The sequence below is a fragment of the Lampetra planeri genome, chromosome 18, assembly GCF_965212315.1.
Source record: "Lampetra planeri chromosome 18, kcLamPlan1.2.h2, whole genome shotgun sequence".
NCBI lineage: Eukaryota > Metazoa > Chordata > Hyperoartia > Petromyzontiformes > Petromyzontidae > Lampetra > Lampetra planeri.
Genome location: NC_136124.1, coordinates 5,718,728 through 5,746,614, shown reverse-complemented (window position 1 = coordinate 5,746,614; position 27,887 = coordinate 5,718,728). Strand labels below are relative to the sequence as shown.

General features: G+C 49.6%; 2 protein-coding genes across 2 annotated transcripts; one reads left to right on the top strand and one right to left on the bottom strand.

Moving 5' to 3' along the window:
* Positions 1-3,975: 3,975 nt before the first annotated feature.
* On the top strand, positions 3,976-5,218 carry LOC144723714 (somatostatin receptor type 1-like). The gene has a single exon (XM_078602654.1). The coding sequence runs from the start codon at positions 3,976-3,978 to the stop codon at positions 5,062-5,064; it is 1,089 nt and encodes a 362-aa protein (XP_078458780.1). The 3' UTR covers positions 5,065-5,218.
* A 9,429-nt stretch (positions 5,219-14,647) lies between these two features.
* Positions 14,648-17,842, bottom strand: LOC144723538 (complement component C1q receptor-like). Its single transcript, XM_078602371.1, has one exon. The coding sequence runs from the start codon at positions 17,839-17,841 to the stop codon at positions 16,660-16,662; it is 1,182 nt and encodes a 393-aa protein (XP_078458497.1). The 5' UTR covers position 17,842; the 3' UTR covers positions 14,648-16,659.
* Between the last annotated feature and the right edge of the window lie 10,045 nt (positions 17,843-27,887).

Sequence of the window (27,887 nt, the reverse complement as noted above, 5' to 3'; positions counted from 1 at the left end):
CCAAAATGTTTGACTGCAAAAAACCTCCTGGCCGCCTCCCAGCGCACACGACCCACAACAGCAAGCGGGCAAGGCACGTTGGTGGGTGAACCCACCCATCCAAGTGTGAGCCAAACTCAACACCGGCTGAGCTTCCGTGATCCGACAAGACCGGTTTTGGTGTGTGTGGTGTGGTCGTAGCCATATCAAATATCCCATTACCTCGTGCAGATAATGGGCTTTGGCGTTCGGCGTGAGTTATTATACGGACATGTATAATTTGCTATTGAAAAATCAGCCAGGCATATCGCTTCATCTTTTCTCACCCGACCTCTGTGCTCATTCATGATCTGGCTCTCATCGGTTGATGTCTCTGCTGCTGCTGCTGCGTGTGTGTGTTTACTGTTAATTGTTCGCAAGAAAATGAGGTGGGATAGAACAAAGCATATATCATCACATCTCATAAAACGTCAACAGCCTCTTCCTGTACGTGAGAACCAAAAAAGGAGATAGGTGAGGGGCAATATTAATACGAAGCATCATCAGCCACGATCAATCCACTGGTGGGTGAAGGCTACCTACCACCTGCATGTACCAATGCACCGAGTGCCAGCACGCAGTTGCTGATTTCATCGCTCCATCTCCTCCCTGGATGCCCTCTTGGACGCGTTCTGTTCCTTCGAAGCAATTCCAGCGTTTAGTATTTTCGACCGTCGGCCATCGTGCAGTAGCTTATCTCAGCAGTTTGAATTATGTCTTTAAAGTGCGCGCGTGTGTGTGTGTCCTCTCATCCGCACGGTCCTCTTTCTGTTCCTCAACGTATTTTCAAGCGCGCTCCGCTCCACGCTTCTTTGTGCACTTTTCAGTTCATGTAAAACACAAATGGTTGAACTGCGGTGTGCGCATGGAAGAGGTGCAATGATAACATCGATTTCTCGATGAATATCGATGTCTAACATCACGATACACGCATCGAGCGATCGATAATACATTCTGCATTGTGTTTTTCGTTCGCGTTGTGCACAATGGATTCACGTGACCCCCCTCTGGCCACTAGAGGCCGCTACATTTAACGCAATTTACAACATCGATTATTGGTGTCCCACCAACACAATCTTCCCGCAATGTGCCCTGTTCCATTAAGTTTAGTAAATAGGAGCGGTGGCGCATTGGTTACTCGCACTGTGCAATGGACCCGGGCATCCAAGTTCAATCCCTGACCGCGGCTAAGATTTGTGGAAATTTATTCAGTTATCCGATTATACCCCCCCCTCATCTCTGCTTGACCCTCATGACCCCCCCACCTCCCTCTTCACCAACACGCATTGACCAGCGTGGTGAAGTATGGTCGGACAACGCTCATGACCGACACGTGCGCGGCGGGAGTTCCTTCATCCAACAGTGGATCGATCAAGGGCTGTAGGAGTATTGCCACTTGTGAAATGGCACTACGAAGGGACGGCTTTGACCATCTCAATTTGCCGATGTCGAATATGAGAAGATTAACATTGAGTTGATATTTCATGTTTACTCAGCGAGATGGGGAGCTGTTTGCCAGAGAGTGGAGCTGTTTATCAGACGGGTTAATCATAGACGAACGTCAATTTATAAAAAAAAAATACTAGATGTGCCGTGGGAAAATATATATATAGAAATGTTGCTGTGTCGAGATCATAAATATGTTACATCACAGTAGTTATGGCAGACGTCTTCTCAAGGGCTGTATAATTATTACCACTTATTAATTATCAAGGGCGTATGCCCCCCCCCCCCCACACACAGGACAAAGACAAATATCCCCTAACAGCCTTTACAGGTTATTGGGCCAAGTGCTGTTCACGGTCACCGACAATTTTTTATATTCCTTTATTTTTTCTTCACTAGGGTCTTGCCAAGTTTGCGCGATGTTTGGCGTTGCATATTCCGACAGAGAAAATTTCGTGGCACGGTATTAATCAGGGGCGGCCGCTAGCCTCGAACCGCTTGACCTCCGCATCATCAAACGGCGAACCGCGCAACCGCCGAGGCGACAACAGCCACCACGACGGAGGCCGCCCACGCTCACGACACGGGGAGGGAGCGGCCGAGGTGGCACCGGCAGCATCACGCCCGGCCGCCTTTGTCTCATTTCAGGCCGACAATAGTGGAGGCCAAGGACAGGGCCGGGGCCGGGTCAGAAAATAATTAGCTACGAGTGTTGCCAGGGCGGAGGGAGGTAGGGAGGATGATTGATTTCCTTACAATTTCCATTGAAATGGAAATGATTGTGATAATGGAGTACACATCATAGACAGACTCTCGTGTTGATATCGATCATCTACACGGCACACGAAGCGATGAGTGGCCAGCACCACACTGGGTCTCCCTCGTGGTGATTTTTACACACCGAACCAGGAACGTATTTGAGGCTAAGTCTACCTAGGGGAGGCCCAGGACCGGTTCACATAATCGTCACTGGTGCTGGCCGTGAGCGGGAATCGAACCCGGGTCGCCGCGTTCGTAGCGCGGCACCCTAACCGCTGCACTACCGCTCCCCACAGACACACAGACACCCTCTCACACACACCCTCACAGACAAACCTTCCCACACACACCCTCACACATACCCATACACACCCTCACACATACCCACACACACCCTCACACATACCCACACACACCCTCACACATACCCACACACACCCTCTCACACACACCCTCACAGACACCCTCAAACACACGCGAACCCTCACGCTCAGCCACACATAACACCCACACAAACCCACACACACCCTTGACTAATGTTACGTCAGACCGAGTGAATACAACCTCCGAGTGTTCGTACAGAGGGCTCATTCATCACGCGTGGACCATTCGCTCAAGGAATGAAGTAAATCCCCAGCAGACAATTCTATCACCACCACCACCACCACCACACTCATCATTGCCATTGTCATCACGATCACTATATTCGCCATGATCATCAGCACATCATCGCTATCACCACCACCGTCATCATCACCACCGCCACAATCACTTTCGTTATGTATGTTGAACTTCTTTCGCACCGTACGTAGCTAACCGCGCTAATCGAAGTTGTGGGGGAAGGACGACAACTATCACCAACATCATCATCACCATCATCATCATCACTATCACCACCACCAACATGATCACTATCACCACCACCGTCAACTCATCACCACCACCAAAATCATCACCACCACCAATCATCCCCACCACCGTCACCGCTGTCACGCTTCGGCAGACGCCGCGTGCGTGATGATCGCTGGCAGAGCGCGTGAAGTGCTCCTGCGCATTCAAAGTGCCCCCCCCCGCACCTTGCAGTGAACGGCGCGTCATAACGACGGGTTACAAAGGAGCCCTCTGGCTCCAGGTGAGAAGAGGTCAGTTGGTTCGTGTACGCAGCCTTTGTAGGGGAGACGCGACTCCCAGCGCGTCCCCTGTGCGATGCGGCCTCAAACCCGCACGGCTCCGCTCGGGACAAGCAGCGATTGACGATCCAAGTCCCTCCAGTCGCGTTCTTCAGCGAGAGGCGCGCGTCGCAAAGTCGTCTGTCCCGATGGAGCGCGCGCTCAGTTCGCACCACCAAGAGCAGCGGCAGCAGCAGCAGCATCAGCGGCATCAGCAGCGGCAGCAGCAGCGGCGGCATCAGCAGCGGCAGCAGCAGCGGCAGCAGCAACGGCAGCAGTAGCAGCAGCGGCGCGCAGAGGCGCAGTGAGACTCCGCACGGCCCCCGCAAGTTTGTCTGTTTGGTCCATTGCTGCTGCTGCTGCCGCTGCTGCTAATCACTGCTCGTCTTACTTCTGTTGCTGCTCGTTCTACGACTGCTGCCGTTTCAACTGCTGTCCCTGCTGCTGCTGCTGTTCCTCGTATTACCGCTCCGGTTCCAACTTCTCGCTGCTGCCGCCGCGTCCCCCCGTCGCGACTGCTGCTGCTGCTTACGAGGACATGACGGACGTGAACACGAGCGCAGGCGCGCGCGTCGCGGAGCGCATGAACGCGTCCGGCGGCGGCGGCGGCGGCAACGGCTCGGGCAGCGAGGCGGCCGCCTCCCCCGTGGAGGCGAGCACTGTGGTGGTCTCCTTCATCTACGCCGTCGTGTGCCTCGTTGGCCTCGTGGGCAACTCCATGGTCATCTACGTGATCCTGCGCTACGCCAAGATGAAGACGGCCACCAACATCTACATTCTCAACCTGGCCGTGGCCGACGAGCTCTTCATGCTCAGCGTGCCCTTCCTCGCCACGTCCACCGCTCTGCACCACTGGCCCTTCGGGCCCTCGCTGTGCCGCCTGGTCCTCAGCGTGGACGGCATCAACATGTTCACGAGCGTCTTCTGTCTCACGGTGCTCAGCGCCGACCGCTACGTGGCCGTGGTGCACCCCATCAAGGCGGCGCGCTACCGGCGACCGAGCGTGGCCAAGGCCATCAACGTGGCCGTGTGGGCCCTCTCCATGCTCGTCATCCTGCCCATCGTCGTGTACGCCGACACGCGGGAGAACAGCGACGGCTCCGTGGTGTGCAACCTGCTGTGGCCTCGCAAGCAGTGGTCCGCCGTGTTCGTGTTCTACACCTTCACGGTGGGCTTCCTGCTGCCCGTCGTGGCCATCTGCCTCTGCTACGCGCTCATCATCGCCAAAATGCGCACCGTGGCGCTGCGCGCCGGCTGGCAGCAGCGGCGGCGCTCCGAGCGCAAGATCACGCAGATGGTCATGATGGTGGTGACGGTGTTCGTCATCTGCTGGATGCCCTTCTACATCGTGCAGCTCATCAACGCGTTCGAGCGTCAGCCGGGCGACACCGTCAACCAGCTGGCGGTCATCCTGGGCTACGCCAACAGCTGCGCCAACCCGATCCTCTACGGATTCCTCTCGGACAACTTCAAGCGCTCGTTCCAGCGCGTGCTGTGCCTGCGCTGGCTGGAAAGGGACGGCGTCGATGAGCCCGTGGACTATTACACCACGGCCTTCAAGAGCGGCAGGGCCTACAGCCTCGAGGAGGACTTCATCCAGCTGGGACAGATGACGCTGAAGAACCTCAGTCGAAACGGGACGCTGGCGTCTCGCTCCACCACGCTGCGGTGAGACTTGTCGGCTCCGTCGAGGGTTCCAATACGTTCTATGCCGATGTCGCTGCCGCTGACTGGGAAAGGCTCTTTTGTGTATCGGGCGAGAATTGCTTCGTGTCGTTTTAAACCCTTGATTGCATTGTTCACTCACACGGTACGTTCGCTAATTGGTGTGTGTGTACGTACGTGTGCTTGCTGCCGTTGTGTGTTTTTATTTATGTATTTATGGAAAATGGGTCTAAGTGCTGTGAATTAGACACGTGCAATGGGATCATTTGGTCCATTCATTGGCACTGAATAGGCACCGCTTAGGTTTGGGGTTTGAATTTCTGTTTCCGCCTCCAGGGGTTAAAGTGTGGATAGATTCAGCCCAGTAACCAATGATTGGAACGACACAGTCGTATCGGATTTGCATTACCCCTTGCATCGGCTTATTACAGCTACCTTTGCGTCACAGAACGATATGAGGTCAAGTTTTCTTCCTTCGTTTCCATTCCAGGTCTGAGGTTTAAAAAATTAACCCGTAAAAACAAAGTTTTTCACTATAAATCCTTTATATGCGTGTTCAATGGGCCACAACCCAGCCCACATTGGTCTTTGAAACGGGCGGCTAGAGTCCTCTCGTCCTCTGGCTTGAGATGGCTGCCACCTATGGGTCAGATGATTGCCTGCCACCATTAAACAATTGATAATTAAATATAAAAAAAAATTCCTAAAAAGTGTAAAATTTTGGAAAAGAAATTTCACAAAAATAAATTGTCACGCACAACGAGTCTGTGTGCAAAATGTCAGCTCCATTGGATCACGGGAAGTGGGTTAAAGAACGACCGAAAGATTTGCACGGTCGTAAGCGTGCAAGCAAGCAAGTGAACTTAATATAAAGGATTTAAAAATAGTTTGACTTCCGTGCAGACGAAAACACTATAGGTGCGCCCCCTTGCGTGTAGATCAAATAGGCAACGTATATCGATCTCTGATGGCGTTCCATTATACCTACTTCCGCGGGCCATTCTCTAACACACGGGGTTATGCACTGCTTACTGCGGGAGTTCCAAATGGGTTTCTTGGTCTCGCGACACGATGCTGATAGCACATTTAGAATAACACTGGGGGCGGGGGTGGGGAGACAAAATAATAAGTATTATTACTTAAAATTACGAAAAATGTACTGAGTAAAAAAAATGTGTAATTTAAAGCAGCTGAATTGTCCCAACCTCAACCACGTGTTCATGATCACATACAACATTGACATTAATATGAATGCAAAATACTTACATTCCCACAGCTGTGTCAGTCATAGGGATTGTTTGACCACACTTCATCACAATGATCAGCACGGCTTCGCAAAAAAGAGTGACCCAAGCGTCAATTCAGATATCACTCTGCACTGATGTTAGCCCTGGCCAGGAATCCAACTCAGGCCGATGGGTTCATAGAGCAGTGTTCTAACTACTTCGCCACCATTCACAACCTACCGTTAATCGACAGCCCTCCCCATTCTGTGTCACAGTCGTGGGGGTATAAATTTCGATTTAAAGCTTTCGTGACTGCAGGGATTCATCTTCTTGGTTCTTTCGGTAAAGTCACGTAGAAGGGAAGTAATAAAATAATAAAAATACAACATAATGAAATAATTCTCACGACGTTTCGGCCACACTTCATCCCAATGATCCACCTGAGGACGGCTGCTTGCGTTGTGGCCAAAACCTCGTGAGAATTATTTTATTGTTTTATTTTTATTATTTTATTACTTCCCTTCTACGTGACTTTACCGAAAGAAACAAGAAGAAGTCGTGGGGGTAGTTTGACTATACTTCACCGCGCTGGTAAATATCGGTTGGCAGAGTGGCAGCGGACCCAGGGGCCCACTTTAGATATCGCTCGTCATTGATGTGAGCCCTTGGGAATATCCAGCCCTGGGTCGGTGAGTTCAGAGACAAGTGGTTCAACCACTGCGGCACCGCGGCTCGGTTTAAGTGACTTTTGAAAGAATTAATCACAAGTAAGGAAAAACGTTCACATTACAGGAGCGAAACGCGCACGTCCGTTGCACGTGACCGCCCGTCTCACCCAGCCAGCCAAACATGTTTTTAAATACATATGGGCGGTAGGGGCCGTCCATAAATGACGTCACGCGATTTTGGACGATTTTTGACGCCCCCCCCCCCTTCGTCAGACGACGTCACAAAAAGTCGGACCACCTTCAAAAATGACGTCACAAAGCTCTGCCCCCCCCCCCCCCCCAAAAAAAAATATAAAATATGCTTCAAATCGCTTTAAACTATTGTCATTGCAGTGCGTTTTTAATGTGGCGCTGCACTCTGATGCTGTAGGAGAAAACATTTATTTAAAAGTCTATTTAATTAAGTAGAACGTGTTGTCTATATTTATTTCAAGTTGCGCATTTTGTTGTGACGTCACACTTCTCAACCCCCCCACCCCTCGTCACCAATGTCTGATCCCCCCCCCCCCCCCTATTTACGTGACGTCATATATGAACGGCCCCGTAGTATGAAACAACAATTGACACGATCAGCACACGTGTGTGGCTGCCGTCAACTGCAATTGGGCATTCTCCCCCGCTCCGCCCCTTACATATCCCCCCTCTCCCCTACGCGTAGCAGTCGTGATAATAATCCATCTTTACAAAGCGAGCGCCTGAGAGTCGGCCTCTTTGCACGAGGCTAGCGGCCACTTGCCGCGCGTAATTGCGGTGCAGCCAGCGGCGTAAAAGCGCCGTCAATGAGCCACCTGCCATTGCGCGCTTTGATCTTCACGGACAAAGATCTCCCGTATAGCCTTATCATATCGTTGGGGCAAGTGCTGTTAGCGAGCACCTACGAAGGCCGGCACGGCACACACAACAGCCGCCATTCTTTACGAAGTGGCCGTGACATCACAACGGCGCCCGTGCCAGGCCAGGTGCACTTTGAGGCCACGTGAAGTGTCGAAGGCTCGCTGACAGGAGGTCATGGGGCAGACCCAGGTGCAATGGGTTGACCGGCTGAGATGACTGACGGATGCACCAGCTATGTCCTCTACTATGCCAACGGCACAGACAAAGACCCCCCCCCCCCCGTATAGCCTCAACAGACTGTTGGGGCACGTGCTGTTAGCGAGTACCTATGAAGGCCGGCACGGCACACGAGGGGGTGGGTGGCCAGCATCGGCACACACACACGCACATACACACACACACAGACACACACACACAGACACACAAACACAGACACACACACAGACACACACATACACACACAGACACACACACATACACACACAGACACACACACACACATACACACATACACACACACAGACACACACACGCACAGATTGTGTTGCTTGTTCGTTTGAAACTTTGTCGCGCGTGGAAGTTATTGCGGTGTTAGTACCTGAGCAGCAACAGCGGTGTTAGAACATCGCGCAGCCGTTTGTCCTCTGTGTTGGACTGTGTTGGACTGTGTTGACAAATAAAAAGCGTGACCCCCCCCCTCTCTCTCTTCTCACCATCGCTGTTGTAGTGGCCAGCTCTCCATTCTTCCCCACTCACATCGCCCCGCGCTCCAGAAGACGGAACGCGCGCGCGTGTGTGCACTTGCCCCTACATTCTGTTAAGGCTATACGGGGGATCTTTGTCTTTGTCTATGTGTGTGTTTCTGTGTGTGTGTTTGTGTGTATATGTGTGTATGTGTGTCTGTGTGTGTGTGTCTGTGTGTGTGTGTGTCTGTGTGTGTGTGTGTGTCTGTGTGTGTGTCTCTGTGTGTGTGTGTCTGTGTGTGTGTCTGTGTGTGTCTGTGGATGGAGAGCGGTAGTGTAGCGGTTAAGCGCGCCGCGCTACGAACCTGGCGACCCAGGTTCGATTATCGCTCACGGCCAACACCCAGTGACGATTATGTGAACCGGTCCTGGGCCTCCCCTAGGTTGACTCAGCCTCAAATGAGTACCCGGTGCGGTGTGTAAACATCGCCGCTAGGGAGGCAAAGGCGACTGGGCGTGGTGCTCCCCCACCCACCCTTTTGTGTCCCGTGCCGGCCTTCATAGGTGCTCGCTAACAACACCTGCCACAACGAGTCTGCGACAGGCGATCCTCGTAGCACAAGTAGCTACACAAGTAGCTACACATGTAGCTACGGGCCCCGCACTTTCAAGGGCCCCGCGCTAAATGATTTCAAGCTATCAATTCCGGTTGAGTGATTCTGCACTTGCTCTATTACTATAGTACTACACCGCCTTAAACCTTTATGAACTACTGGGTGTTAAGGTGAGCGATTTGTCGTATTATCTGGCTGTATAGCAAATGAAAACATACGAATGCTTAACTACGCAAGTAAAAAATGCGTGTTTTAATATTTACGTGTTTTTTTTATCCTTTATATTAAGTTCACTTGCTTGTTTGCTTGCGCGCTAACGACCGTGCAAATCTTTCGGTCGTTTTTTAACGCACTTCCCGTGATCCAATCGAGCTGACATTTTGCACACAGACTCGTTGTGCGTGACAATTTATTTTCGTGAAAAAGAAATTTCCATAACTTTACACTTTTTAGGAAAATGTTTTTTATATTTAATTACCAATTGCTTAATGGTGGCAGGCAATCATCTGACCCATAGGTGGCAGCCATCTCAAGCCAGAAGACGAGATGACTCTAGCCGCCACGCATATAAAGGATTTATAGTGAAAAAAATAGTTTTTACGGGTTAATTTTTTTGTTTTGTTTAGGGCCCCTTTATAACACGTGCTACAAGCCCCGCACTAGCTTCACCCGGCACTCTGTGTGTGTGTGCGCGGCACGTACGCGCGCAGAAAGCGGCGTGCAAGGTTGGGGGCGAGGGAGGGGGGGATTAACGCACCGTCGATAGATCTGTCTGGAGAGCGCGAACGAGAAGCGTCCTCGGCATCCCGCGTATCGCGAGGACTCACGGGTGACGGCGACGACGCAACAGGCCACGCATTCGTGATGAGGCTGCGAGTGGAATCGAAACCGTGGCAAGTGGTGGCCCCTCGTGCAGCAAGACGCGAATAGGAAATGCTAAATTGTGGATACCGCTGATAGTGATTTCGGTTGTAATAATAATTTCATAATAATATTTTCATTTTTATACAGGGCGTTCTAAATAGATTGACGAGCTTTCAAAGCAATACTTCTTTGAAATTGGGTCTATCTTTTTTAAAACACCCTATAACGTCATGCATGCAATTGCATCCCGCGACGCTGATATAAATAATGGATAATTTTCAATAAATTACACGTCCCATTTGGTTGTTAACGTCTTCGTCATGATCGAGAGCCATGACCAATCTGCTGCTAGATGAATGCTTCCCCGCGCACGTCGTCATCATCCCTCGCAGACTTGTGATGCGACGCATTCCACATCTCGGCTTTCCTGCACACGACTTTGCAGGTCCCATCGCTCCACTTCAGCGTCGGCCGCCCTCACGGGCGGGTTCCATCCTTTGACTGCCGCTGCATCGCCAGTCTCGACCATCACACCGTGTGCACCCCACCCCCCACCTCACCACTACCGCCCCGATGCCTTGAAAGTAAACCGAACGGATGACATCTGCCACCGTGACGCCGACGGACGAGCCCACCCACAAGCCCTCCCCCAACACATGGGGACCTTGGGGGTCGACCCGATTCGCCGTACCCCAAGGGATGGCTACGTCCACATCTAGCAAAGACGTGTTCTAACCGAAAGCCTACTTTTCTTAGCAGTCGATATGAGGTCTCGAACTCGTGTTTTTGTTGTTTACTGATGCATGTGTTCATTTTTCTGCAATACAGTCAGTGACAGATCGTCCGAGGAGCAAAAGTAGATACATATGCTACAGGCCCCGCACTTTCAAGGGCTCCGCGCTAAATGCTTTCAAGCTATCAATTCCGGTTCAGTAAAGTAATGAAAAAATACAATTACGTTGCTATGCAAGTAAAAACATTTGTATGTTAATATTTACGTGCTTTTTTTTATTTAGGCCCCTTTATATCTTATGCTACAGGCCCGCACTAGCTTAATCCGGCACTGAATGCAGGACATTATATATGGTTGGGCATTTTATTTGTTTTCCTGATTAAAAAAGCATGGGGTGGTGTTTATCTCCGGTTTGCAGCACTGTGCCAGTGATGGGGCCAGTCAAGCATACGACAGCCACGAAATATCAATTTGTTACTCATTTTTAGCAACCCTAGAAATCTGAGATGCTGGGAATTTAACTCATAACCTTAGAACTGCAAGTATTCCGGACCAACGAAGCACCGCAACCCTAGCCAGATACGACTTTAATTACGAGTGCTTTCTCAACAGACTGCTGGATGACGACCTCCCCATGCCTTTTCGGTCATGAGGGGTAGTTTGGCCATACTTCACCACGCTGGGCATTGCGGGTTTGGTGATGAGACGTGACACACATTCAGACATCTCTCGCCGCTGAGATTACGGAGGAGTGATGCAATCCACTACACCTCTGACCATCCAAAATATGTATTTAGACTGGAGGAATCCGATGTGCTCTACAGCTTGTTTTCGCAGATATCCAATACTGTACACCACAACTGCCACGAACGTGTACAACAACCGCCATTCGCTACTAAGTGGCGATGACATCACCATGGTGCTTGTGCCAGGCTAGGTGCACGTTAAGGTCACGTGAAGTGTTGAAAGCCCGCCAGCAGGTCATGGGACATGCCCAGGTGCCATGGGTTGACTGAGATGACTGGCCGATGCACCAGCTGTGCCCCCTACTGTGCCAACTTGAATGTGTGCAAAAAGACAAAGATCCCACGAAAAGCCTTAACAGACTGTAAGGGCAAGTGCTGTTAGCGAGCACCTATTAAGGCAGGCACGGGACGCAAAGGGGTGGGTGGCCAGCACCACGCCCGGCTGCGCTTTTCTTCCTATTGGCGACGTTTACACATCGCACCTGGTACTCATTTGAGGTTGAGTCAACCTACGTACACAAACGCACAAAAAAAACTTTCAACAATGAGAACCAAATATTCCACTCGAGTAGACGCCGGAAACATTATTAAGTTTCACCCCTGTATTATGTTAATATTCGGTTTCCTAGTTACCAATCGGTAGCTTTTGTCTGTGTTCTATCGACATTGAAGCATCATGCTGTGAACGAACCAAATTGCTGAGTTCACTGGCGATGGCAATTGCACGTTTGTGTAAGGGACATTGATAAGTGAGCCCCCTCGTAAATACATTAATTACACATTAAATACTCGCCTCACGAGTTTTGCGAGTTAAAGTAATAGTGCTCCATTCCCATTGGTCATCTCACTCAGGCTGCCGCTGATTCACTCACACATCATACACTGGGATTGTCATGCTGCCAGCTATGGCTGCAGGTTTGGTCGTAAGTGTTATACTGGTAGGAACCTCCTGGTAACACCAGCCCACAGGGGATTATTGTGTCCGCCCGTCGTGCATCCAAAAATGTGAGGGGTGGGGCTGGGTGGAGAGGGGAGGGTGGGGAGGGGCTGGGTGGGGAGGGTGGGGAGGGGCTGGGTGGGGTGGGGAGGGTGGGGAGAGGCTGGGTGGGGAGGGTGGGGCTGGGTGGGGCTGGGTGGGGAGGGGCTAGTCACCCCGTGGTGCCCTTATAAAACTCAACGTTTCACCTATTCACGCCGGCTTGTGCCCGCCCTCACAGTCGGGCATATTTGCGGAATACACCACGCTGCCGTTGACCCTGGCCATTGACCGAGCAACCCAACGTTCCTACCAGCTCCCTCCACAGGAATGTGTTGTATATCGTTTATTGTAAAACATTTAATCACAGTTCCTATGATTACTGTTGTGACATTGTTTTTACAGATTTATTTTGATGATTCGAAAATATGTGGTTCATCTAAATTGTCTTATAGTTGTTGTTGGCTTGCACCACATTGTGATTTTTGCACACGGCGTTTTAATACTTTTTTTATATTTGCTGGTTTAATCCAGGACGTTTCTGTTGCGCGTCGTTGCTTTGGGATGTTCTGTGTTCATATTTTGTTTGTTGCGGTTGCACCCGACTCAAGAGCCGCATGGCTCACTGGGCTACACCTCATACATGAAACTTGAAACTGTCGCTTGTGAGGGACTCACTGCGTCGGGCACTCTTAAACTGATTGGAGGGTGGGTGAGGTGCTCTCATCCGATTGGAGGGAGGGTGAGGCGCTCTGATCCGATTGGAGGGTGGGTGAGGCACTCAATCTGATTGGAGGGTGGGTGAGGCACTCAAACTGATTGGAGGGAGGGTGAGGTGCTCTCATCCGATTGGAGGGTGGGTGAGGTGCTCTCATCCCATTGGAGGGTGGGTGAGGAACTGTGATCTGATTGGAGGGTGGGTGAGGAACTCAATCTGATTGGAGGGAGGGTGAGGAACTGATTCGATTGGCGGAGACATTAATTTGAAAAGGCGCGAGAAACTTGTAAACGAGTGGGTTGTCGGTTGGAGCAGCAGTGCGAGTGGAGGACGATGAGGATTAAACTATATTTAAACTAAGACTATTTTTTTTTTATTTTAACAGATAAGGCTCACTGAGCTATGTACCTTTGTTGCAGTAGTGACCTGGCCACAAATGATAACTCAACGAAGTGGCTTTTTCACGTGGATATGTATAGCAGCCAAATATTCTAAACGCGTGATGTTGATTTGAGGACATCGGGAATTGCGACAAGCGTTTGGGAAGCCTTCATTCAGCAGTGGATAGATCATGGCCGCTGATTAACTCGGCTACAAATGAGCAGGTTATCCTGAGCAAGTGAAACTTGGTGATACAAAAACTGTCGCACCATGGCCCCTAAAAAAAAACCCACCGTGGCTGTGTCCCGAATCTGCGGTGCTGATCGTCACATACACAGACAGGGTTGGAAATGGAAATACATTACTGGGTGATAGAATCCCCCTAACCCCACTTAGATCTGAGGATGAGCTTAGCTCCCGTGTGTGGGTTTCTGAGTGTGTCCTTGGATATATGTGTGTGGCTGTGGGTCTTTTGTTAGCCTGGGGCAGTATGTGCGTGTCTGTGGGTCTCGTGTTAGCGTGGGGCAGTCTGTGCGTGTCTGTAGATATCTTGTTAGTCTGGGGCAGTCTGTGCGTGTCTGTAGATATCTTGTTAGTCTGGGGCAGTATGTGCGTGTCTGTGGGTCTCGTGTTAGCGTGGGGCAGTCTGTGCGTGTCTGTAGATATCTTGTTAGTCTGGGGCAGTATGTGCGTGTCTGTAGATATCTTGTTAGTCTGGGGCAGTCTGTGCGTGTCTGTGGGTCTCTTGTTAGCGTGGGGCAGTGTTCGCAAAATAAACCCGTGGCTCTTTAGGGATTGCTTTGTGACGTAATTTATGTTAAGTTGCATTGCGGCAAATTTGAGTTTTGTACCGAATTCGAGCAAAAATAAATGGCTTTTCTCATTATTGTTGGTTGCGGACCCCTGGTCTAGGGGTATAATCTGTGAGTGGTATAAGTAAGACGACGAGCCCTCGATTCCTTCCACAACACCGTCACGGGGTTCAATCGTTCACTTCCCACCACGGCGCTCCGTCCCATTTCCACCACTGGACGTACAGCCCTCTCGTAGACCCGACGCGGTCAATATTAGACACACGGTCAAAGGGTTACCCAAAGCGTATTTACTACGTTGCACCGACAGACTACAGACATTAGATATATAAATAAACAATACAGTACGTCGCAAATCCGATCATCACACATCCGCCCTGACCGACTAACCACCCACGTCCCCCCCCTCCCCGCCAGCGCGGTGTCTCTGCAACGGTGTTGAGCGTCACCCTCGGTTGACGTTCACAAATCGAAACCCCTTTCCTGTTCGCAGCAGTCGATGTCAGCGTTCAACTCGCGGTCCTCGCCGCTCACTCACTGCTGAATCGCAGGCAAGGCATCTATTTCATCTCCCGGGCGTGCGAAGCAGCACTTTATTCGTGTCCACCGACTCATTTGTACACACACACACACAGACGGGGTAAGTAAGTTCACACATTCGAGTCAATGCCACGTATCCACATTGCGCCTCATTCCCCAGCGAGTCAGATATTGCGACGTTGTGCATTGCTAGAAACATATGCATCGTGTGGTGGTAAATACTGCATAACCATCGCAAATATATATAATTTAAAAACATCGATTAACCATCATCATTATCTCTAGCAATAAGCACATTACGAGCATTCTATTGTGAACCCAGTATCGTAAATAATCAGTCTGCAGCAATTAATATCACATGCATATTATATTTACAATATTATATAAACATGTACACTTTGGTTGGATAGGTCAATCATTTGCAAGACGCGTTTACTCAAGCATATCTGCATCAGTAAGCTTCGTAATAATAATTACTAGTATAAGGTTATTTACACTGTAACGGAATTACGAGACGGAACCGCGACATTTCTCACAAGCAAACTTTGCCATTTTATAGTTGCTCATAAAACGTACTGACAGGAAATATTGGAAGTAAAATTGTAGCCTTCGACTTAATTTGGCAATATATTCCGTCCGACTGACACGTGACAAAAGCATTGGTGGTGGTGGGGGGGGGTCGCAATGTTAGCGAGTTGTTAACTACCTTGCCTGGTATACAGGAGGTTCATGGGTTCGATCCAGACCCAGACGCCTGCGGTATATTTAGAGCGTGCGTGCTCTCCCCGTGGTCGCGTAGATTTTTCTCTGGGTCCTTCGGGTTTTCCCCTCCACGTTTGGAAACACGCGTTTAGAGTATTTGGCGACAATAAATTTCAACGTGATAAGCCACTTCGTTGAGCTATCAATTGTGGCCAGGTCGCTTCTGTAGCTCAGTGGGCCTTACCTGGTAAAGTAAAAAAATAGGTTTTTTTTAAGTTTAGTTTTGGATTAAAAAGGCCACGTTATGGGACCTCAGAAGTAGTTCTGCAATATGTACTTCTGTGGGCTGCTCTCTGACGCAGGGTGATTGCACCGATTCTGTAAGGAGTTTTGAATGGACACGTTGGCTTATATCATGACGCCGAGAGTGTTGAACAGATAATTAGTAAAAAAAAAAGACATTTCTACCATTTTATCACCATGTATAATATTACTGCACTGCTCTTGTAATTCCGTTACTGTGGAGTTGGGCATATATAACTGCACGAGCAGATACTAAACTTGATAATGAAAAGTAACGTTGCAATTCGTTGAATGAAGAAAGTGTTCCATCAGTGTGGACTACCTGCTGTGCCATGTAATTCAGAAACACCATGATCGCAAAACAACACTTGGGGAAAATTTTTTGAAAAGGACGCAACGAAGAGTGGCGAGATGCATGCTTGAAATTACTTTGGGAGACACGACAAGGAACGCGTGGAGTATAGAACATACGGTTAATGGCACCATTCAAAGGGACGATGTCGCCAGAAGGAATGATGGTCGGGAAGTGATGGAGGGACTGCCAAGATATGGAAAGCATCCTAACTTGGGGTGGAGCGGGGGAATCTTGATCAAGTGGTGGACTGACCATGACTGATGATGGTGTTGGCCGTATGAGGTGCAGGCGAAAGCAACGCAATGTTGTCGTCGTCGTCTCCGATTTGACACAAGAGCAGATTCTCCTGCTGAATTTTGGCTGGCGACAGTGGCGGTTCGCAGCACCTCACTTCTCCGGCTTGCTGGCGGGGATTTTGGTGGCCTTGTGCTTCGCGGCACCGTCGCTCCTCTGCTTGTTGCAAAATCTCAGCAGAAGTACGAGCAGAACCGCGACGATCACCGTCACCAGGACGAGAGTGACGACCGCGATGATGGCCACGTTTTTGGAGGAGCCACCCGCGCCGCCGTCACCACCGTGGGGATCGTAATCGTCGCCCGTATCGCCGTGCTCATTCAACCCCTTCACGTCGGTGCTCGTGTCGGCGTCATCGCCACCACCGTCACCACCGTCGACGTCATCGTCGTCGTCGTCTTCATCGTCGTCTTCGTCGTCGTCGTCGACGAAAACCTTGCTGCCGTCGTTCCCGCCCGCGGTAGGTTTGCTCATCTCGAGCTCCACGTCCCCAGCAGCGGCGCCGTCACCGCACATGAACACGTCCTGGCTCCAGCCGAACCCCTCGACGCCTTTCGCTCGGCACGTGACCGTCCGCGGCTCCGGCGTCACAGCACCGTCGGCGCACGTGACCGTGGCCGTCGACCCGGGCGGCATCTCCCTCGGCGACCTCGGCGCGATCCCGAACGGCGTCGCGTACTCGGCGCGGCCGGACCCGAGCACGTCCAGCGGGCCGCACATGCCGTCGTAGCGGTACTTGCACGCGTAGCCGACGTTCCTATGGCTGGCGCATTCCCTCACCTTCCACTTGAGGCCGTCGGCCGCGTACACGCACAGCTCCTGCACGCACGAATGCCTGCCCAATTTGAACCAGTTGCTGAACCCCGTGGACTGATCGCCGCTCTCCCACGTGAAGGCGCGCTGGGGCAGCTTCACGTCGGAGCACTGCTTCCTCTTCTTGCGCAGGCCGATCCACACGTTGGCGTGCGCCACCCCGCGCACGCTGCCCACCAGCCGCTCGAGCAGCGCCGCCTCGCCCTCGCTCTGCACCGTGGTCAGGTGGCCTCCGTTGGCCTCGCACCGCCGCTGCGAGCCCTCGAAACTGAGGTTGGCGGCCGCGTGCACGCTGTAGCAGGCGTCGCCCGAGCACACTGCCGCCTCGCGGGGGGGTTGCGCCAGGCAGAGGTGGCACGTCGCCAGGACCAGCCCGAGGACGACCGCGTCGATGGCAGCGGCAGCGGCGGCGGCGGCGAGAGCCATGGTCGACGAGCGAGTGACGCCGCTTCTCCGGGCCATGAGAACTTAAGGGGAGCGCGCGCGGGGGGTGGAGCACCCTTCCTGTGCAATTACAACTATGCCATCGTCCCTGCCTGCGTGCGTGCGCGCGCGCGTCCGTGAGGGGGCCACACCCCAGCGGAAAAGGGTTGCTGACATTTGTGCTCTCATTTCCCCACACCCCCCCCCCCCCCCTGGGCGCAGAGGCAATTGTTTGAGCCATGAAGTTGGTGTGCGTGTGTACGTGCGGATGTCTGTGTGCGCGTGTGTCGGTGCGGGAGTGGGGCTGTGAGTGCGCTGCGAACCCGGCGAGCCGCCTTCGATTTGCCGCTCATGGCCACCACCAGTGGACGGTTATTTGGCCCCTCCTAGGTCGACTCAGCCTCAAATGGGTTTCTGGTGCGGTGTGTAAACATCGCTGCTACTGTGGGGAGACAGACAGCTGAGCGTGGTGCTGGCCGCCCACCACCTCGTGTGCCGTGTTAGCCTTCATCGGTGCTTGCTAACAGCACTTGCCCCAACAGTCTGCTAAGGCTATAAGGGGGATCTCTGCCTTGACTTTGTCTCGGTGCTCACTAACAATTGAACTTGACTTAACAGCACTTTCCGCCAACAGGCTACACGGCTGTGTATACCATCACCCGTACGTCATGTGCAGTCAACTTGTATTTTCATAGATAACGGTTTTTGGCTCAACAGCTGCAAGTCTAATCGATACCAGCAGAGTGTTACTTGAACACATCTTCTGGTGTGCTTTGCGATGTTCCCAAGACTGTGAAGGCGTCTCACCCGGCCAGTATCTTTCATCAAACGAGGTGTGAGAGCTCTCCGGCTCGTTACGTGCGATTCCACGCTTCGCTCTGCACTTTGCAGCCCCTTGTGTTAATATATCTCTCTCTCAACGTCCAAGTGTATGATCGGGCCGTTGTGGTTGCACTATGCGGCTCGACAGAAAACTATTTTTTTAAGCACAATGCTCGGCTGCTTTTTATCATCAAGTCCATAGAAAAAAAAAGTATTCCCATACCTCCCTGTAAACATGCAGAGTTGGGCCAACGGCATCTGGTTGAAACTGTTGGCCCGACAATGGCTCAACGTTGGCTCAACGTTCGCCGTTAACTGGGCTGCTCCTGTCCCCACCTCTCTTAAATAAATCTGATCCCAATCTGCCTCCAAAAAAATCGTCGTGCATGTCCACATTCTTGCATGTTTGTTTTTACTAAAAACTAAAACTATTTTTATTTTACAAAAAAAAACTATTTTTAGAGTGCCAACTCTAAATATACTCTAAACGCATGCGGAGGGGAAAACCGGAGGACCCAGAGAAAAATCCACGCGACCACGGGGATAGTGAACATCGAAACTCCAAATATACAGCAGGCGTCAGGGTCGGGATTGAACCCACAACCTCCTGCATACCAGGTGAGGTAGTTAACATCTCGCCATAGTGGTGTCCCTCCAGCAGTTAGTTTTTTGTTCAACGCAGAAACACAACAAAAAACACCCACAAATTATAGACATAATGCAGGGCTCTTCTTAAGGAAAGTTAGTGGGCAAAGGCGGGACACATCGCGCGGAGTGACGATGGCCGATGGAGAGAAAGTGTTCGGGAGGGAGGACGACAACCGTGGAGATGGAGCGATGAGATCGGCTCGCGATGCACGCTGGAAGGAGACGGATCGTGGCATCACGGGACCGCGAGGGTTTGGTGTTTTGAGGTAAGGAAGCCTTCATCCAGCAGTGGATATACCATGCTACATGATGGTGAGAGCTCTCTTGGTGATAGGCCGTCTTCGAGAAGGTTTGTCTGCGGTTTTCATGCCCACTAAAGGGCTAATAATACCACAAAAACTATGACGTACATCGCGAACACCAAGCACGTCATTTCAAAACCTCTATCGTAATTTAATCAGCAATCAATGGCTTTAATCTATGAGTTACGACAATATACTGTCAACAATCATAATGGTATGAAACATACACATCCGTGGCAATCATAAAACACATGATATATGGCATGAAGGCACCATTACTTTCTGTCCATTTGTGATTAAAAAAAAATTGGGATATGAAACTTTGAGGCATTGTTCCAATATTATCTCCAATAAGAATGGGGAAATATTTCAATAACGGCTTCTCCAGCATCTTATTCACATTTTGGTTGGAATTTTTGTTGTATTATTCACAACCCTTTGTGTCAACATCTCCCTTCCCACGCCGCGTCAATTAATGGGGTTTGTTTGACCATACCTCACCACGCTGGTAAGTGTTGGCTCGTGATGAACTGGGCCCAGGACCCGTTCAGGCAAATTAAAGAGGAGTCGTTGCAAACAGTGGATTAAACAAACTCAAATGAACTGGTGAGTAGTCTAAAGCATAGGCTAGCTTCTTCTCGATGTTGTTTAATCTCGTTCGCTGTGTCTTCGTCGTATGTTTGAACGCTGCGATGCATTTTGTCTGTGATCCTTGCTTCCTGAGTAATTATCTCAAACACTAATTTTCTCTTACGCCTCGAGCTATACTGCATGAGAGGCGGTGGTGTAAATAAGAGATCATGATGATGATTATGGTGGGACATTACTCACCAATGATGTTAGTCTTAGCCGGGAATCATGCTCAGGTCAACGGATACTTAGCCACTGTGCCACTGCTTCCACAGGAAGTCAAACAATGGCAATTATATTTTGCTAATTACTTACGCAGGAAAGCCTCGCTGTGTCTCAAGGCTCATTTTAAGGGAGGGTCCTGCATTGGGGCTTATTTGGCCAGCTTCATTGACGAATATTTGGCACGTGGGAGGACCGCAGAGAACCCGGAGAAAACCACATATGTGATGAGATCGGGCGCACTGTGGGGTGATTTGGTCGTAGCGTTTTCTAGCTTAATTCTCATGAGAATTAGAATGACTGTACTTTAACAAGTAAAAAAAGTGGAACGTACACTTATCGTTAATACGGCAATTGGGCAATTTTACTTCAAAGCCGCCATTCCTGCGGAAATTATCATTACTTTGGAGGATAAACACGAGTAAATGGTCTCACCAGAGACAAAAAAAATACATTTGCTACAAACTTTGCTTTTGTAAAAAAAAGTTTTTTTCCGCCTTGCTCCTGCACATTTCTGGAATTCTCTTGCCTCTGATCAACAGCTTAGTTCCCTCCCTTCACTCCGCGATCTAAACCACAACACACACCCTACTTACACCTGTACCGAACTTTTCGCTGTCGCTTCTTGTTCTCATATTTGCACTGTGTTTTATTTTTCGATTTAAAGCTTTCGTGACTGCAGAGATTCATCTTCTTGGTTCTTTCGGTAAAAGTCACGTAGAAGGGAAGTAATACAATAATAAAAATAAAACATGATAACATAATTTTCACGACGTTTCGGCCACAACGCAAGCAGCAGTCCTCAGGTGAAGAACAGGTCTGTCGGAAAGACAGCGTCTGAATGGGCACCACCAGGCTTGGCAGCGTATATTTAAGCTGGGTTGGAGGGGGGAAGGGGCGCCTCACGAAACGTCGTGAGAATTGTATTTAATTATGTTTTATTTTTTATGATTTTATTATTTCCCTTCTACGTGACTTTACCGAAAAAACCAAGAAGATGTGTTTTATTTGTTTACTTTGCGTGCGCTTAGTTTAAGACGGTCATATTCCACGGTTTATTAAGTGGTGCAATATTCCTTAAGGACGCTCTGTCCTCGTTCTCTTGCAATAATTATGTTTTTTTAAATCTGTTGTTGTTGTCCTCATGCACCATGCATCTCTCTTCTGAAATAGCCGGGCAACTGGATCATATGTGCAACAAATAAAATGAAGTTAACCACAAGTGCATTCAAGTGCACACTAACGGCTGCTCTACATGTTTAATGAACACATTATTTACAGCCCTGTCGCAAGCATTGCACGTTAACGGGTTGACACGTGACCCGCTGCAGCCACAAAGTGCCGCTATACATTCACCAAAATGTTAGAAAAACCAAAAATCTGCAATTGAAGTGCAAATGGCGAGGAATGCCAAGCGACATTCTCCGCTTTACATGTCCAGGATCTCATCTTTCCAGACTCTCACCTGCGCAATGCTCTCCTCACCTGTTGAGGCTCTCACGCTCTCAGCCTCTCAGATTGGCACACGAGGAACTTTGATCTTTGGCTCCGCGCCTCCAAGTTCTCGATTGAACATTGCGTTCGATCTCGTGAAATATGTGCGCACTATACATTTTACAGAATATTATTCATAATAGTAATACTAAATAAATTGCCGGTGATTTATTATACATCTGCAAAGCAACTGTCAAAACTGTAAAATTACAGCAGGAACTCTTTGGTGAAATGCTAATCACAATACCTGTCAAATGTTTAAAAATCACTTGTCAAATTTTTTTTTTTAAGTCAAATAAATATGTCATTATATAAATAAATATCTAATGTTATTTCAAATTATATTCAGTAGTTATAACGATGTGATTCCGGTTCGTGTCCAACTGTCCAATTGCAAGAGCTCTTTTTATTCCATGAGGCTAGGCCAACGAGACTGTTGCCTTAAAAGGGAAAAACTAACAAGTATAGAATTGGCAACGTTTCAGGCAATGGCCCTTTCCTCGGAGCACAAATGTAGGGAGAGGCCAGCAGGGAGACGGAGTGGATAATGAGAGGCACGATACTGCGCTTGATTTGACGATCAGAAGTCAGAAGTTTAATTCCCCCAGTAAAGCTCGTTGAGCCAAGAGGCTCTCTCTGTTTTTTTTTCCAAGGGTCTGATTTGGCCCGCAGACATCAAATTATTCATTCCAGAAGTACAGTTAAAAAAAATACTCAGAGCGATCATGTTGTAAAATTATTTTCACACTTACACTTTAGTCATTTTAATATATTCCCTTTAAATTCTGACAAAAAAATGCGGCGGGGCTGATGAGAATTTCGTTTCAAACGACGTGTCCTGATGAACAGTTGGCAAATGAATAGTCAACTATGAATCGCTATTTAGTAACAAACAAACCCTTGACATTTCCCATCACTACCACCAGAAGTTACACACTTTCAGTGGCACTAATTTATAAATGTGGTCAAAAACAATGAACGATGTGACAACCACTTTAAATGAGTGGGTTACCAACTCATCCAATAGTATTGGCCGTGTACATAAATCTATTGCCTAAGGTGTGGTTCCAATATCTGCTTTAGCCCGTGGACTATTTCTACAAATTGGGAATGACTAGGAATTTAACGATGCATCAATACATCGATGTGTATCGATTATAATGGTCCACGACAACACCTCCACAGACTAGCATGTTTAAGAATACATTTTTATTTTATTTTGTATGATGATGCTGCCCGGCGGAAGCACATTCGCCGCTCTTTGCAGAGGTTCACGGTTCGACTCTGGTAGGCCACCCTGGTTAATACTGCACGGGTAATAAGAATAATGCAGTGCTTCACAGTGGACGTTAAACTCCCTTCCCGTTGGCGTCAAGGTGCCATACAATGTGCTCCAGTTTCCTCCCACATTAAATGGCCCATAACAGCTAAATATATAGAAAATCACAGAGCTTGGCGCGGGAATGTTGGCATCAGAGGAACAGCTGTTCCCTGTCCCCTTATTTCGCACCGTACATAGCCAACTGTGCCAAGCGGAGGTGCGCGCGAGGACTAAATACAAACAGCAGTTTTAAAGACATTCGTTTTCAATCTTCATGACTTAAAAGTGCATAGCTCCAGTGGCTTCCTAATATCGGAAGGAAGAGCGTTCCAGACGGCCGCATAAGCACACCTGAAAGCGCACGGGATTGCGGGTGAGCGCCCATGTTCGATGACCATCCAAAAGCCGCTGCGAGGATGACCGGAGCTCGCGTGACGGTTTACGTTCCGTTGACGAATGCGACGAGGGCACCTGCAGCAGCTTAAACACAGAAACGTGCTTGCAAGTCAATGGGATCGCGACGTGACATTTAGAGAGTGGCGCTGGAAAGCCGCTTTGCTTGCCACCAGTAAACGAACGTGCGGTTGGGGGGTGGCGGGGGGGATAAAGAGAGCCGCGGCGAGATCGCAACGGCACGGAGCGCTCCTTCACCCGAGACACCCTGCCCTGAGCAAAATCTATCAATCCCCGTCGCTCGATAATTAACCGATGCCCTTCGCGAGACGCCGATGCCGCGATACATCGCGGGATCGATGAATTAACGAATCGGCCGCTGTCGTATTCTTTGAAAGAGGTTCGCTGGCAATGGATGGCCACTTTTTTCGCTCCGTCTTTGGCAAGTGTCTGTCTGTCCTGAGCCATCTCCCACTCCCCGATGCTGTCGGTCCATTTCTTTCTGACACTCTCGTTGTGAGGCCTATTGGATCGTGCATCACATACGCAGGGCAACGCGGGTTGGGTAAAGGCAGAAGGGGGCATAGTTATGGGAGCGTAGTACAGTACAACAATATATTCTGCTGCAACCATTCCCCGCTCGAAAATCTTGAAATGACGGGAAACGCATCATCGCAACAGACCAATAAGCGCAGGCTGGAAAACCGTGAGAATGTATACAAAGCAACCCGGTCCCTCTGTGCATCATGCACAAAATAAACAAATCCATATCAGTTGTGGAAGAAGTGCATTTACGCGCTCGAGTCTTAGGTCACCGTCACGATTCCATTCGAGCAAATGTGGGCAACTGACAGCAGTGATGCAGTGAGAGACCAAGAGAGAGGCTGGAGAGTCCTATTGCCGCCTCGCTCTGTGCCGTGAAGAAGGCCCATTACCCGAAACGTCACCTACTGTATATCGTCTGTTCTCCTATTACGTGGTTGTCGTAGGAGAACACCGCATTGTGGCAAAGATCGTGTTGTAATAATTAACATGGCAAAGCACAGACCGCGAAAACACGTGAGATGTGTACGCGGGCTGAACAAAGACTGAGGCACGTGGGTAGCGTCTAGAAGCATCCAGCAGCATCCCAAAGCCTTGTGCGATGCTACGCCGAGGCAGCCGCACAACCGCTTGTTCCTACTCGCGCGGCGTAGTTCCGATCACTCGATCGCGTAATATCCAATTCGTATCCGCGTTATTAAAAAAATCGTTCCCTAATACAATCATCGCATTGTATCCAACTCGCGCTACGAAAACTACACGCCTTGTGGGAGAACTGAATTCCATAATACAGGTTTTTGTTGTACTTCTCTCCTCATCAAGGCAGTGTTATTGACGAATGTATTGAGTTTCTTATGCATAGACCAACTGTATTGAACATCGTGTAAAACGTGCTTTGTATACGTTGCCGATAAAACATATATATTCGTACGAGCGTGATGTGTCAGTTGACACCCTGAACACCTTTGCATTCCAGATGCACCGTCTCAACGCGTTCATCTGGGTGAAATATTTCAGTGGGGAACACAACCAAAACAAAAATCGACGCCTCTTACGCATCGATTCCCTGGATTCATCGCCGCCTTAAGAATGAACGGCTCCTTGACTCGGTGCATTGTGGCACCGATGTTCATTGCTGACACAGCAGCCACTATCTGCAGTCGACAAGAAGTGTGGACCGAGTAGCCTCTAACCTGTGCTACGAAGAAAGTCCCTTGCCCGAAGCATCGCCTCTTTTGTTTTTCTCGTCTGGCCACACACTGTTATTGACGCACGTGTTGACTTTGCTGTTTTTTCTTGGTTCTTTCGGTAAAGTCACGTAGAATGGAAATAATAAAATAATAAAAATAAAACATAATCAAATGATTCTCACGACGTTTCAGCCACAACGCAAGCAGCCGTCCTCAGGTGAAGAACAGATCAGAAATTTTCTGATGTTGTTGTTGTTAATTACGCGTGCGCACCACTGCCAATGCAGCAGCAGGCACTAAACAATAATGTTTACAAGGAGGTGACATCCACAATGTGGTGGAGGGCGGACCACGTTTGCGTTGTCGGGCAGGCGACACGAAGACTCACTGGCGTGACGACGGCTCGTGGCTGATTCATCGCATCTCCCGACGCATCTCTGTTTCATATTTCATTCCGCTGGCTGCACGGGAGCGTGGGGTGGCGCCGGGGTAGACTCTCATTGATTTGGAAATCGTAAATTCCATCAGTTCCGTGATGGGTTCAGTGATGGTTGGTGCATTGAGCCACGAACCCGGCGACCCCAGGTTTTGATTCCCGTCCGCAGCCGGCGTCATTTGACGAGCGATGTCCGAATCGGTCTTAGCTCCCTCAACCCCCACTACTTCAGACACCAAAGTTAACCAACGTGGTGAAGTATGGTCAAACAGCCCCCCCCCCCCCCATGGCCGAGATGGTGTCTCCGTCGTGTGTGCATCAATAACATTCTATCGAGATGCCCCTTTGGTTCTGCATGGGGTTTAACGGTTTCCACATCAATCCAGCAGTGAATTTACAAAAGGCTTGACAATATTAAATCCATCACCTTAAAATACACAGTCGATCATTATTACCCCGTACCTCCGATTAGCACGCTTTGCCTTATGTACGGTGTGGAACAAGTTCATCATACACATGCACAGCTGCATGAAATAAATGGAAAATGAAAAAAAATTAACGATGAGACGTTCATGACAGACACGTTTTCGCAATGCTGACATTAGACAATTTTATCCAAGTCCGATGCGCTGTTTGCGAATGGGGAATTTAAACCGACTCTTGGCATTTGCTTGGCATCAAGAGAAAAAAAATCCAACTTTTAAAATGTATTCACAACACCATCATACTGCTTAATTAGAGAGTTTCGCATGAGCGAAGATCAGCACCGAACAGCGCCGCTTTGGAATCCTCGGGAGGGAAGCGCATCGATTGCTTTCCCCCCATAAACTCTGAGCGTGACGCTTCCCGCAATTAATCTCATTCGTCTGAACACGGACAAAGACTTCCCGATGCGCACTGCAGTTCAGATGGGAGTGCTCATCCCAATGACGTCTGGTAAATCCAGCGGCAGCATTTGTTTAAACAGGCCCATACTCTGCCAATGAGACCCAGAAGGTCAAAACCGGTGCTGAGTTGGCTTGCGAAAAGTGCGTTCTGTCGGACGATGTTGCTCTCGAAAAGTGCAATAGGCTGACGGTGGTCCAATACGTATGGTGCAAAATAAGTTCAACACACGTACATCTTTCTACATTTTGTGGAGACACATAGAAACGGAGTCGTGCCTATATTTACCGTTACTCACAATGCTCCAGGGAAACGCACAATGCTTTGGGCGTGCGGTTGTCGCAATTGAGCTCATTTGTCGAAACGTAGACAAAAAGCGTAGCGGGGCACAACAATGGTAATTTATTTACGTTAACAGTACTCGTGCTTCTTTGCTAAGGAAGGCAGCCGCACCCAGGGAGGCCCACGAACTTCCGCTTCCTTTTCGGCTCGAATTGTCCTCCTCGCCCGCACTGCGGCACTGAAAACCATCCTCCCCCCTCCCCCCCACAATGAGATGCCGTCGCTCGCGCTGAACCTCGCCGTGTCGGTGAAATGCACCTTCAAGCACGATTGTTGCGGTGTCCGCCCCTTCTCAATAGACATCTCGCCCCCCTTTAACATGTGGGGAGCAAGGGAGTGGGTCCTAAAATGTAAATTTTTATTAAGTGGCCCATGCATTCATAATAAATAGATAAACATCACCTGAGGACGGCTGCTTGCGTTGTGGCCGAAACGTCGTGAGAATGATTTTATTATGTTTTATTTTTATTATTTTATTACTTCCCTTCTACGTGACTTTACCGAAAGAACCAAGAAGATGAATCCCTGCAGTCACGAAAGCTTTAAATCGAAATTTAAACATCTAGTTTTTGTTCATTATTGTTGTTGTATTGCTCTAGGAGGGATGTCGGTCATCGTCTTGAAGCCGCCCACCGCTATCCCCCACTCCCCCCCGCCACCCCCACAATCCCCACCACGACCCAAAGCAGCCCAACGCCATGTCCGGGGGTAAGAGGCAGCTCCTAAATGGAAAGAGGCAGGGCCTAAAACAAGGAGGGGGCGTGGTCTAAGCAAGAAAGAGGCGTGGTCTAAGCAAGAAAGGGGCGGGTCTAAACAAGGAGGGGGCGTGGTCTAAACAAGAAGGGGCGGGTCTAAAC

Excerpts from the sequence above, each read along its gene's own strand:
- LOC144723538 (XM_078602371.1), bottom strand. The coding sequence starts at position 17,841 with ATGGCCCGGAGAAGCGGCGTCACTCGCTCGTCGACCATGGCTCTCGCC.
- LOC144723714 (XM_078602654.1), top strand. The coding sequence starts at position 3,976 with ATGAACGCGTCCGGCGGCGGCGGCGGCGGCAACGGCTCGGGCAGCGAG.